Source organism: Onychomys torridus, chromosome 4 (genome assembly GCF_903995425.1).
Source record: "Onychomys torridus chromosome 4, mOncTor1.1, whole genome shotgun sequence".
Taxonomy (NCBI): domain Eukaryota; kingdom Metazoa; phylum Chordata; class Mammalia; order Rodentia; family Cricetidae; genus Onychomys; species Onychomys torridus.
In genome coordinates this window covers 15,533,947-15,547,981 of record NC_050446.1, presented here as the reverse complement: position 1 = coordinate 15,547,981, position 14,035 = coordinate 15,533,947, and the positions used below count along the sequence as shown (strand labels likewise).

The window sequence follows — 14,035 nt, the reverse complement described above, 5'->3', positions numbered from 1 at the left end:
AATGTTCTTTTATATTGCCTCATTCTTAATATTTACCTTTTAGATATTTGTCATATTTACAACAAACATACATGAAGTTAAAAAGAAAGACTCTTGCAATAACTGCTTGGAATCCACATCTCTGCACCATGGGCTGCTATGAGAACAGGGAGGGAGAGTTGCGTGTAAGAAGATGGTGACTTGACTGTAGTTGGTAGCTGAACGGATGGTGGGGCAAGATCAGGAAAGGATGAAAGTGATTCTTAGGCTTCTCACTGGAATGATGTTCAGATGAGTGACACTTCAGAAATGGATGTCTGGAGAAGAGGTGACACGGTGGTCTTTTAAGATGCCTTGCTGTGTTCTCAAGTAAAAGATTCTCCAACCGTTTGAGTCTTTGTCCGGGACTCAGTCACATATAGCCCATGCTGGATTCTAATACTCAGATTCTAAGTAGAAGTTAGTGTTATTAACTTCACCCCTCTGCTGTGTGAGAGTGACTGCCTGTCTTGCTGTGGAAGGGGTGGCTATGAACCAGCCAGGATAGGCGACTGACTGAAAGGCAGAAGTGGAGCCCTCTGTGCTGTGGTAGAAGAGAAAGGCTTTCTGTGCTTTACTCTCATTGTATATGTCCATGATGTCTACGTCCTAGGATAAGAAAGAGGCTTGTTAGTGAGGAGGACCAGGGAGAGGAACTACAGTAACTGAGCACTAAGTGTACATCATGGGAGTAAATGCTATGCCCAATAGGAGGGACATGGGTTAGGGATACAGGCAAATGAAAAGATAGCAAGCTATCAGAACAGGCACCCAGTAGTTTCCAAATAGCCTGGCTTTTTCTTAGCGTCCCATGATACAAGGGGTTATGGATTCTTTGAGACACAGTGTTCTCTGGGAGAGAATGGGGTAGCAGTGGAGGGCTTCAGATATGCATCCGTCTACAGTTTTGCACCAGCCAGCCTGAATACCCAACTTCTGAGTGAATTTATGCATTACAATTTCCATCATTAGCAAGGGATGAGACTTTTATCTATAAATCTTTCCTTTGTTTCTTTGTTTGTTTGTTTCTTTCTTTCTTTCTTTTTTTTTTGGGGGGGGGGGTTTCAAGACAGGGTTTCTCTGTGTAGCTTTGCACCTTTACTGGAACTCGCTTTGGAGACCAGGCTGGCCTCGAACTTACAGAGATCCGCCTGGCTCTGCCTCCCAAGTGCTGAGATTAAAGGCGTGTGCCACCACCGCCTGGCTAAATCTTTTCTTTTAGCACACAGATACAGATATGCATTATGAAAACTCCAGATTAGCAATCTTTTGCCTAAGTGTGGCATATTAGCATCTCTGAGGATATCTAAGGGGAAGTTACTCACGACTAAGGATGGAAAAGCCACTGTTCCTTCACTTTTCAGAAACATTTCCACGGTTTGATGCTCTGCTTTTCACATTTAAATCCTGTTCTCTGGGGTTAGAAAAAAAATGCTATATGTACTCAGTGGCATTGTTACTTATTTGGGGACCTTTCCTACTCTGAAGAGTACACACTTGCAGGGATATCATTTTTACTCTGTAACCTGGTAAGCCACCTTAAATAAAAGCCTACTTCATATGCCTCCCTCGCCAGCTGCAGGTACTCACCTTAAGCTGCAAAGTTGGTGTGCCCCCGATTTCAGCGCAGAAGAGGCAGAGATTTTTGCTCTCAATTCCCAGGAAAACTAGATTACCTTTTTCATTGTCTTGGAATTCCGTGTCTCTACATGCTATCAAGCTAAGGATGACTGGAAACACAAAGAGAATGGGGAAGATGTCAGGCTCCCTGATAGGAATTCTAGCCACGCCCCCATGATCACGCATACCCTGGCTAGCCACGCCCCCATGATCACACAAACCCTGGCGAGACACTTAGTCATTTCCACCTAGTCATTTCCAGGTCATATGTCCTATGTAACCCATGCATGGCATGGTCATGTAAATTATGTGCAGTGTGACCACACGATCTATGCGCATGCATGGAATAGCCATGTGGGCCCATGTGTGCATGTGCAGGGTAGTCCTTAAAAGGCAGATCCCATGTACCCTCCCTCTCCTCTTCACATGTCTTTCTAGCAAGCCTAATTACACCCTGTCCTTTTCTCCTTTTCTTAATGAAACTCTTATTAGTGGGTTTTTGATGTGTTCTGTGACTTTTCCTCGCAGGGTAAGATCTCCACTAAAACCAATATTGGTGCCATGCAAAACAGACCCTCCCAGTTTTGTGCCTGGGAACCTGTGCCTGGGATTCTGCTCCATCCACAACTGCCCTCTTTCCTGGCCACTGGATTCCTGCACACACCATCAGCTACTTAGATTGGTGAGTCCCCCACTTTTTAGCCAGCATAAACAGTCTCCTGGACCAGTAGAAACAACCATTGAGAGTCTGGCACCCCTCTGCTGTCCCTGAGACTGGATGTACCCCTGGCCAAGGCCTTCACTGGCTACGGTCAGTCCCTATTGCAGGCTAAAATTTCTAGCCATCTCCCCTGTCTGCAGTTTGAGATATAATTCTTGAGGTCATACCCCCATCCTCGGGCTGCATCCTCGGGCTGCGTAAGGCCAACATGTTTTTCTGGCTTGATAAAGCAGTAAATGCTATTGGACTCCGGGGGAGTCCCCACCTTCACATGCCTTGAGCCCCCACCCTAAGTTTGATGAAATGTCATGGCGCCTTGTGCCTGTTTACAGATCTATCCTTGGCCTTAGGGATGTTTGAGGCCTTGGCTTTGGATCACGTTTGTTTTTTATTTTTTTATATTTTTTTCTCTCTGCTGCAGACATGGGAAATAAGGCTTCCAATCCCATCAGTTCTACCTCTCCCCCAGGATGCCTTCTGGAAGCTCTAAAACCTCTCAGCTTAATGCCTTACTTAAAGATTCCTAAGCTTGTCCACCTCTGTACTAAGAGATGGCCCAAATATGCCTTAGAAAATAACAAAAAATGGTCACTGAGTGGTTACTTACACCCCGACATTTCATGGGAATTATCTAACTACTGCCTGCAAACAGGCAAATGGAAGGAGTTGCCTTATACTATGGCTTTTTTCTATCTAAGCTCTAAACCTTCTCTTCTCGATTCCTTCCTTCCTGTTCACATGCTCTTAGCCATGCACCCTGAACAGAAGACTCTCTGACTCCAGAACCTCTGACTCTGGATCCTGCAAATGAACTGCCCAACCTTCGGCTCCCACTCCTGCTCCCAGGGTGCCTGTCCTTTTAGCTCCTCCTCTGGCTTCCTCCTCCTCTTCAGCACCAGGCATTTCCAAGGGTCCAACTCTGGCTCCAACCTTCACACCTCCTACTACCCGCTCTTGGACTGCTAAAGGGTCTGGCCCCAGCCATTCAAACCCAACACCATTCTCCCTTTGTGAGAGGTGGCCGGGGTGCATGGTCTGGTTAAGGTCCATATCCTATTCTCTCTCAGATAGAAAAGAAACTGAGTTCCTACACCTCTAATTCTGCTTCCCTTATTAAACAATTCCAATATATTACCCAGTCTTATAGTCTCACTTTCATATATGTATGAAACTTCCTAGGCTTGACCTTTAGCAACGACTGAAGCTGCCCAGTTCCCAGCCCAGCCACTCCCATCTCACACAGGGAACCCAGGTTAGTAATAATAATATCTGGGTGACCCATCTCCTGCCTTTTGGACACGGGAGACACTCAATCCTGAGGCAGTATTGGGGTCCTGTCCTTCTCATCTCCTTATTATCAGGATAGGGGAATAGCCTTACCTACCTCATCAGATCCCACCACTTAATTATATTTTCGGGGGCATCCCTCTTACATTCTTATCCTCTTACATTTTTAGTGGTGCCAACCTGCCCTGTGCCTCTAATGGGGAGGGATTTTCTAGCTAAGGTAGGAGCGTCTATTTCATTTGCTCCCCACATTTGCCTCACCCCACACTCACCAGCAGCTCCTCTCCTTCTCCTCCTAGCCACCCACCCTACTAACTCTAACAGTTCATTTCCCTTGCCAGTCTCTCAGGTGGACCCCAAAGTCTGGGACACCCAGAACCCTTATATGGCCAGGCACCATTTGCCTATTACTATCCAGTTACAGGACCCTACCAGATATATTACCCAAGCTCAGTACCCTCTCTCACTCCAGAACCTAAGAGGACTTAAGCCTATCATTTCTGACCTTCTCAGGAAAAAGCTGCTCCACCCAACTTCTTCACCTTTTAATACCCCCATACTTGCAGTTAAAAAGTCTAATGGAACCTACTGCCTGGTTCAAGACCTCTGGCTCATTAATTCTGCAATGGTCCCTCTCCATCCGGTAGTGCCTAACCCTTATACTCTCCTGTCCACTATTCCTTCAGGAACCTCTCACTTCCCAGTTCTAGACCTCAAGGATGCCTTCTTTTCTATTCCTCTCAGTCCTCAGTCTCAAAATATCTTTGCTTTCACCTGGACTGACCCTGACACTCATCTGTCTACACAGCTGACCTGGACTGTCTTGCCATAAGGATTCAGGGACAGTCCACACCTATTTGGTCAGGCTCTGGCCTCTGACCTGCTCTCTCTGTCTCTCCCTGGCTCTAAACTAATACAGTATGTAGATGGCATTCTACTCTGCAGCCCGTCCTTACAAGTTAGCCAAACTAACACCTCTGTTCTACTAAATTTCCTATCCAGCCAAGGTTACAGGGTATCCCCTTCCAAAGTTCAGCTGTTCACTCCCCAGGTCACCTATTTGGGTCTAACCATTATTCCAACCCACAAGGCTGTTACTGTAGATAGAAAGCATCTAATCCAGTCCCTTCTACTAAACAGGAGATTCTGTCTTTCCTAGGAAGAACTGGCTTCCTACAGTCTTGGGTTCCATCTTTTTCTCTCTTTGCCTGCTCCTTATATGAGGTGGCTCAGGGCTCCCCACATGAGCCCCTCCTTCACCCTGTTACTAAACCTTTCCAGAAGCTCCAACAGGCTCTCCTCCAGGCCCCAGCACTTCACCTCCCAGACCTAACCCATCCTTCCTCCCTCTAGATAGCAGAAAAGGAGGGATTTGCCCTGGGAACTCTAGGGCACCAGCTGGGATCCTCCTTTGCACCTGTAGCCTATCTGTCAAAGAAACTAGATCTTACCACTCAGGAATGCACACCCTGCATTCATGCCTTAGCAGCTGCTGAGCTCCTTTTCGGGAATCAAAGAAGCTCACCTTTGGATCGCCTATTACTGTCTTCTCTCGCCACAACCTGTCCCATCTCTTAACTTATAAAGGCTTACAGATTTTACATTCCTCCCGGGTTCTTTCTCTCCCAGGTGGCATTACTAGAAGATGCCACACTTACTTTCCAGACTTGTCCACCCCTTAATATTTCAAGCCTCCTCCCTCAACCTTGTTAGGGACCAAGATGTCAGGAACCAAACATGAACCATGGAAAGTACTAGCTAGGCCAGGGAACAAGTCATAAGACCACTGCCCTTCCCCAGAGCAGTAACACCTGTTTACTAACTGGAGGCTCCCAAAGATAAGAACATTCCAACAGTCAGGTGCCATGGCAATCAAACATAAAGAGCATTCCATGGTCAGGTAGCCTAGCAACAGAATAAATGGCCCCTGACCAGTGACCTTAGCCGACATCTTGCAATTGCACGATCTGCACATCTCCCACATTCTGCACCCCTTCCATGTCACTTCCCCTTCCCTCCTTCCTGCCCCCACTCCTATGCTATATAAGCCATGCGGAGAAAAATAAAATCTGCAGCTTGATCAGAATCCTGTCTTGCTGTCGTCCCTTGTGTCCTCTGTCTCTTTCATTCACTCCCACAGGTGGGTCTCCCCCCCCCCCCCCCCCGTTGAAACCCTGCTGGCCGGGGCACAACCTAATGCTATTCTCCCTCTCATTCCTGCACTGAAACCTTGGAGGAACTGTTACCTCACCCTTCACACATACAGGAGGGCACATTGCCTCAGGCCACTTATACCTGGTACACAGATGATTAGCTCCTTTTCACATGAGGGGACCTGTAAATCACGTTATGTCATAGTGTCAGATACTGAGATAATAGAGGCACAGGCATTACCTGCACACACCACTAACCAATAGGCTGAGCTGATAGCTCTCACCCGTGCCTTCCAATTGGCACAGGGGCAATCCCTAAATGTTCACACAGACTCCAAATATGCTTTTCATATCCTCCTGTCCCATGCTGCTATCTGGAGAGAGTGTGGGTGCCTCACAGCAAAGGGAGGATCCATAACTAACCCAGGCCAAATAATGGCCGTGCTGAAAGCTTCCCACCTCCCCAAGGCTATAGGAAGCTGCCAGTCTCATCAGACTGATAGCTCCATCATCTCTAACGAAAACAACTGGGCTGACCAGGCAACCGGGACAGTGGTCCTCCAGTGCCAAGTCTCACCCCACCCACTGTAGGGAATCCATACAGTGCAGCCCACACCCTCACTGGCAACTCCTGACACTAGGCAAATTCTTTCCTATCTATACCAGATCTTTCATCCTAATGATCTTGCTCTGTCTCAATTCATAAAAGTCCACCTACAGCCCACCTCTGAGGACCTATAGTTCTTAAGAACTATTACTGCCTCTTGTGAGATTTGTCAAGGGACAGACCCCAATACTAGGGACAGAGTCAGCCTTTTCCCACCCACCAGGCTAGAGGTTCCCTTCCAGGGACTGACTGGGCAGCTCAGTTTTACAGTCAAGAGAATTAAGTATCTCCTTGTGATGGTGGACTCATTTTCAAATTGGGTGGAGGCATATCCTGTTTCTAATAAGTGGGCTCAGACAGTTGCAGATCTCCTTCTCTGAGAAATTATTCCTCCGTTTGGGATCCCTGCCTCTCTTCAGTCTGACAGTGGTCTGGAGTTCATCTCCCAGACACAACTAAGGCTCTTAGCATTGCTTGGCATTTTCATATTCCAGTCCTCATGAAAGGTGGAGCACACCAACCAGTCTTTAAAATCTATTCTTACTAAGATGTCACCGGAACTTCATCTTGACTGGGTGAAATTATTGCCTCTAGCTCTTTTCAGGCTCAGGGCTCTTCCTAAGAAGCCTCTTTCAATTTCTCCATTTGAACTAATGTATGGGAGACAAGCTCTAACACCAAGTCTTCTATCCAAACCTTTCCCCATTCCAGACAGCCTCTTAACTCTGTCACCTCAGGACTATCCTGTAGAACTTCACAGACCATTCCTTACCTCAGTCATGTGACAGTCCTTGCCCACCTCCAATCCAAACTGGGGACCAGGTTCTTCTTTCCCCTCCAGGCCAGTGCCCTTCACCCCTTCCCCCTAAATGACAGGGACCTTTCAAAGTAATTCTTGTAACCCCCACAGCTGCTAAGCTCAAGGGCTTTCCTCACTGGGTCCACCTGTCTCCTCTGAAACCTCTATCCCAGAAAAATCTCTCTTCATACACAGTGACACAGACAGGGCCCCCGCTCTCTCAAGTTCCAGAGGACACCAGGATCCACTGCTTTGTCACCAATTCCAAAGGAATAAGGTCTCACCCCACAAGCTTTTCTCTTCCTGGTTCCCTCTCCTAATTAACTACTCAGCTAATTGTTACAGGATTACCATAGAACTGGAGTCCAAGGACCATCAAGTATTTACCCAGGCAGTAAGAAACAGTAACAGTTCAAAGGTATTTACACCCCCAGACCCAAAAGTATCTGGTCTCTACAAAAGCAGACTTTAATATAACAATCTATTACTGTTAAATGCTCTCAGCAATTGATTACCTGTGTCTCCTGGATGCTAAACTAATAAAGGAAACAGGTGCCTTAAAATAATCTGTCTCTGATAAAGCTTATCTTAGGTCTCTCTCTCACTAGCACTAAGCAATATAAGCAAAGTACCAAACACTACAATATCATGTCATGGTCACCAGCCCAAGACCTTAATTTTCTCATGGCTGCTTCTTAATATGTTTAAACTTTTTCCTAAGCTCCAGTAACCAGCTTAAATCTATCTGGAGAGATCACATCTACTTCAGATAAATGCCAAACCCAAACTTTCCTGGTCTTGGGACCCCCTCTCTCACCCTGGGAACCCCACCAAGGAAAAAATAAAATAATAATAATAATTCTTTTTTGTAAGCTTTTCTCTGTCTTACCAGCACTCTTGCAGATTCAAGCAACCAGAATCCCAAGTTAAGAAAGATGGACAACTCCAGGGCAGCAGATGACAGCCCACCATCCCAGAATGCCTAACTACCTCAGAAGCCCCCTTCCTTATCCCCCCAAGAGCCAGCCAATGCCCACCAAGTAAGCTGAAAGCAGTTTTCAGGAGAAACGAAGCCCCATACCCGCTCATCTGCCATCTTTTACAAAAACAGAGTCCAGGATGATAGGAATTCCAGCCACACCCCCATGATCACACATGCCCCGGTGAGACAGACATTTCCACCTAGTCATTTCCAGGTCATATGTCCTATGTAATCCATGTACTGCATGGTCATGTAAATTGTATGCAGCATGACCGTGTGATCTATGTGCGTGCATGGAGTGGCCACGTGGGCTCATGTGCACATGTGCAGGTAGTCCTCTCCTCTTCACATGTCTTTCTAACAGGCCTGATCACACGCTGTCCTTTTCTCCTTTTCTTAATGAAACTCTTGTTAGTGGGTTTTTGCTGTGTTCTGTGACTTTTCCTCACAGGGTAAGAGCACTGATAAAAACCAATACTCCCCCCCCAAATCATCATCATCATCATCATCATCATCATCATTTTCTCCATCACAGCTCCCCAAATTAGCCACATAATGATGATTATTAGTTGCTTTTTTGAGACCAATTTCCTTTTTCTTCTTGACACCAGAACCTCAGCTGTCACCTGGGCACATTGTTCTCAAAAATAAAAATAAGATATTTTACCTGGCAGAGGACAGGAAACAAATCCATTCAAAAATTACTAACTACCCACCTAGGACAAAGTACTATGTAGACATTGGAGATTTGGCTTAGGGCAAGATATGAAATTCTCACCTCAAAGTCTCATATAATGAAGGCTGGTGGCACTATTGAGATATGATCAGATCATGAGAGTTCTAACTCCATCACTGTATTAATCCATTAATAAGTTCACAGTTGAATGAGTAATTAGATGCAGGACATAATTGGTCTCTGGTGATGTTCCTTTAAAGCAACAAGGTTGGAACCTCCCCCCAACTTCCTGTCTACCATGAGGAGAGTAGCTCTTTTCCACCGTACCATGTGTCTGTCTTGGCAGAGGCCTAAAAAGGAAATGAAGGCAGCAGAAGGCCCTGAAAATTCTGTATTTATTAGCCCAAATCAACCTGTAAGTATTTTTTAAATTATTTTTGGTGGTGGTGAGGATAGGCTGACATACTAATGAAAAGTCAACTATCACAAATGGTAGAAGGAAAAGAAAGTGGGAATGAAAAGGAAGTTTTAGTGTTGAGACTGAGGGTATGATCTGAGAGGTCTCTCTGTGACGGGCAAGGTTAAGAGGGGAATTAAATAAAACATGGAGGTTTTAAAGACGTGAGACAAGGCTAAGATAGATTTCCTTTTGATGGGAAGAAGGAATGTTTCACCATTATTAGAAGCAGAGATGCCAAGAGAGAAGAGCATGTAACTTTGACAGAGGAAAAATGAGAGAGTTTGAATCTGTGGATGTGGGTAGATGCTAGTTGGAATGTAAAGGAACGCCATTCTAAAAAGAAACAGGGATTGTGAACACAAATCTTTCCTATTGGAAGACACTTCAGTGGGGGGGTTGTTGGCCCTTGCACTGTCATTACTGTGCCCGCTTTCCTCTGAAAATCAGACTGGTAACCAAGCAAGAAACTGCAGAAGGCTTATGCAGGCTCATGTCCACTCGCAGCGGACCTGATGGGTTTTCAAGAGTAACAGTATGCTCGCATGTCACTTACCAGGCTTGACATTGTTGCTAGCAGGCACTGCTATTAAAGAATTTCCTGTCAGGACCCACACCATATGTTGGGAGTCATGGATCTTGTAGGTTCTGGGATATAGTTGACCTGCCAGATAACAGAAAAGCACAAGACACAGGTGTGGGTATAATTAACTTTAAGGTTTGGGCTCCATTCTAATAACGATGAATTATGAATTTCTGTCATAGATATTATTTTGAGAAGAAATGGCCATAAAAACAAAGGAAGGGAAACAGGGTAGGGCTGGTTTATGGATCAAGGCACAGAAAAGAACTGAATACATTCCTGGTTGTACGACTCTTACCAGTAGTTCTTCTGGAGTTATTTTTTCCTGATTTACAAAGTCTCTGCATAGCAACAACAACCAAAACTATTTAAACCAGTCATCAGTATGTGTGTAATCTCCTTCTTTATCATTTGAATCAAAATGAACACGCAATTCTTTTTTTTTTTTACATAATCCTTTATTGATTCTTTGGAAATTTCACATCATGCACCCCAATCCTGCTCTCCTCCCAGTCCCTCCATATCTGCCCCTCACCCCTGCAACATGCCCCTTCAAACTTAATTCAAAACAAACAAAAAACTCACTTCGTTCCTCCATCCTTCTGAAGCTTCTTCATCCTAGTGGCATTGGCAGCTGCAGTGTGTCACGCACACAGTATCCCCTTTTGTCCACTCAGCCCCACCAACAAAACGTTCATTGCAATGAATCATTGGCCTGGTTCAAGACTTCTGGCCTCTGGCACACTATCATCACTGGGCCCTCACTGAAACTCCTCTCGGATATCCTGTTGTTGCCCCGAGTCATGGAGATCCTATGGTTATCATTCTACAGGACCAGTCCCACACGGATGCCCAGGGTCTAGGCCACATCCTGTGGCCATGTTGGTGTCCTAGGGCCATGCTGCTGCTGGAGCCATGGTGTGGTCTGTGCCAGAGCTGCTGCAGAGGGCCATGACTAAGTCTGTGTGGCCCTACAGAAGCCAGGGTCTTTGTTGATGTCTGTGACTCCTGATACCATCAAAACCAATGCTAGAGGTCTAGGCCACAGCCTGTGGCCTTATTGGTGTCCGAGGACCTCACTGCAACAGGGGCCACACCAATCTGACATATGCTGTCACATATGCTATGGTGACATCCAAGTCCAGGCTGCTACCAAGGACCAAGTCTGGGTCTGTGGTCCTACCACAGTCAGGGTTTGTGTTGATGTCTATGGACCAAGTAACCATCAAAGGCCACACAGATACCCAAGGTCTGGGCTGACCCTGTGGCCATGTTGGTCTGAGAGCTGTGCCACCACCAGGGCCAGGCTGATCTGGGTGGCCTACACAGCCACACAGGGCCATGGTGTCATCCAGGCCCAGGCTACTTCAGTGGGTCATGTCTAGATCAGTGGCCCAACAGCAGCCAGGGGCCGGGCTGATTGTCCATTGCTCATATTACCACAGAGGGTCATAGGAACTATGTGTGTTGAAATCTGAGGGCTGTGCTGAGCCAGCTCTGCCCCTCACTGGTCCTGGGATAGCTGGCCCTGACCCTTGCTGGACACTATAGCAGGAAAGCTGATCCTACCCACCCATGGGAGAAGGGACACCATCCCCTCCTCACCCTACCCCCTTACCACAGGCGTGGGAGAGTAGGCCCCAATGGCATGGGCCTAGGAGAGCTGGCTCTGCCCCTCGCCTGAGGGGATGGGGTCCAAGTGGCCAGGACCAACTAGCTCAGCTACCACCCAGATGTAGTTAGAGTTTTCCTGCCTGGCCCACAGTCAGGACAAATCTCTCTAACCTGCCAGGCCCACAGTCACTCAGACCCAACCAAGTAAACACACAGAAACTTACATTGTTTACAAACTGTATGGCTGTGGCAGGCTTCTTGTTATCTACTTCTTCTATCTTAAATTAACCCGTTTCTATTAATCTATACTTTGCCACGTGGCTCGTGGCTTACCAGTACCTTACATCCTCCTTGTCATGGCGGTGGCTGGCAGTATCTCTCTACCCAGCCTTTACTTCCCAGAATTCTCTTCTCTCTTGTCCCGCCTATACTTCCTGCCTGGCCACTGGCCAAACACCATTTTATTTATACAGAGTGATATCCACAGCACCCAGACCCACATCCTGGGCCTTGGGTTGGCCCACCTTAACATCTGCTCCATCTATGGCTTGTTGTAATGCGCAAAGGAACAAGCAATTCTACATATAACTAATAAGAAAAGAACTAAGTGCTTTGAGATTTCATTATGTAGGTTTCTGGGTATTTCAGCCAGAGCAAATAGATTTGTAGCTAAGAAAGTAAAACCGACCAGGCGGTGGTGATGCATGCCTTATTTAATCCCAGCACTCAGGAGGCAGAGGCAGGAGGATCTTGGTGAGTTCCAGGCCAGCCTGGTCTACAGAGTGAGTTCTAGGAGAGCCAAGGCTGCACAGAGAAATGCCATCTCAGGGAGTGGGGAGGGAGAAAGACAGTGAATCAGGCCCCTTCAACCCTGTTGTCTTGGGCAAGAGTAAATGGAAATTAGTCCAAACTGGTTTGTGATTCACACTTACTTTCTTTGTGCTTCATACCCGCTTCAGAGCTTTCATGAGGAGGATAAAGTTCACTAAAGGGTGAAGAGGAAGCCATCGTTGCCTGGCCCTGAGAAAGAAAGAGAAAAGAAAAAATATTCTTCTCTTATAGGCTCCTAGAATTGTATGGAAATTCTTTAGTAAGAGCTTCCCAAAGCCCTTACCCTATATTCATATTAAAATGTTTTAATGGGGGCCTGGAGAGATGGCTCAGCGGTTAAAAGCACTGGCTGGTCTTCCAGAGGTCCTGAGTTCAATTCCCAGTAACCACATGGTGGCTCCCAACCATCTGTAATGAGATCTGGTGCCCTCTTCTGGCCTGCAGGCAGAACACTGTATACATAATAAATAAATCTTTTAAAAAATGTTTTAATGACCTATCTATTGTATTTGTGCATATGAGTATTTTGCTTGCTTGGATGTATGTGCACCAAGTATGTGCCAGGTGCCTGTGGAGGTCAGAAGAGGAAGTGTGGTCATCTGGAACTGGAATTATAGACAGTTGTGAGCTGCCCAGTGTGGGTGAACCCTGGTCCTCTGCAAGAGCAGCAAGTGCTCTTAAGCACTGAGCCATCTTTCTAGTCCCCAGATTAGTGTTTTAAAGTGTACTTAGACAGAACAAATTTCAAGGCCAGCAAGCCCTGAATAGATGCTCCCATCCTTTTGGTGACTGGTATGGTTCTAGGTCTCCAGGCTGTGATGGCTTTGAAATGCCGTGATGTAGTGGGTAGCCATTCCAGCTTTGACCTGGAAGTTGCAACCCCCACTGAGGCTTCTGTAATGGTCTTGCCTACAAGGTGGAGCTGAGAAAGGACTCTGAAGACCGAGGCGAGTGAAGACTGCCACATCTGGATGGTGAGGAAGTTCCATCTCTCCAGGTGCCTTTTGTGCACCAGGCTTAGAGGAAAGCAAAGTGTGCCTGTCCAACTCTGCTCTAGCTCTCCTCACAGCTAGTGAATACTACACTTCCTGCTTTTAAGCTAAAAATCCCTGAGCATCTTTCAGCAACTCTGCCTCTCTGACTTGTGTATTCCTTTACTCTTCATCCAGAGAGGCACCACCAAGGATTCTACAAGTGGGCAGGACCAGGAGATAACCTCAGCTACAGTTGATATTCTGATCCCGCCCCTTGGCACCACCCTATGCCCTGGTGTATCTTAAGGGAAAACTCCATCCATTTCCCTCTCTCCCCTTCTGCTTGCCTCCCATGAGGTGTGCGCACCCTCGAATTCCCCCTCTCTCTTTCTCTCTTCCTCCCCCCTCCCCTCTCCTCTCCTCTCCTCTCCTCTCTCTCCTCTCCTCTCCTCTCCTCTCCTCTCCCTCTCTCTTCCTCTCCCCTCCCCCATACCTCTTCACTGAGCACTGTCTGCATGGTGTTTCGGTGCTGGGCACCTTGCCTCTCTACCCACAAGAGCCTTCTTTATTACAATCATAACATCCATGGCAAGGTCTCCAGACGCACCCAGGGCTAGACAAAAAGCAGTGAAAGGTTTCCCTCAGAAGGCTCAAATAACAAAAATTACCTTTGTCCAAAGAGGTTCTTGTCTCTGGAATCAAAGCTTTGGCTG

At 46.7% G+C, this 14,035-nt stretch overlaps 1 protein-coding gene across 1 annotated transcript; it reads right to left on the bottom strand.

The window, feature by feature from the left end:
- Nucleotides 1-414: 414 nt before the first annotated feature.
- Il36b (interleukin 36 beta) lies at nucleotides 415-12,525 on the bottom strand. Its single transcript, XM_036184202.1, has 4 exons — nucleotides 12,450-12,525; nucleotides 9,877-9,984; nucleotides 1,609-1,748; nucleotides 415-627 (listed from the first exon to the last, which is right to left on the bottom strand). Exons 1-4 carry the CDS (start codon nucleotides 12,523-12,525, stop codon nucleotides 415-417), a joined length of 537 nt encoding a protein of 178 aa, XP_036040095.1.
- Nucleotides 12,526-14,035: the final 1,510 nt, after the last annotated feature.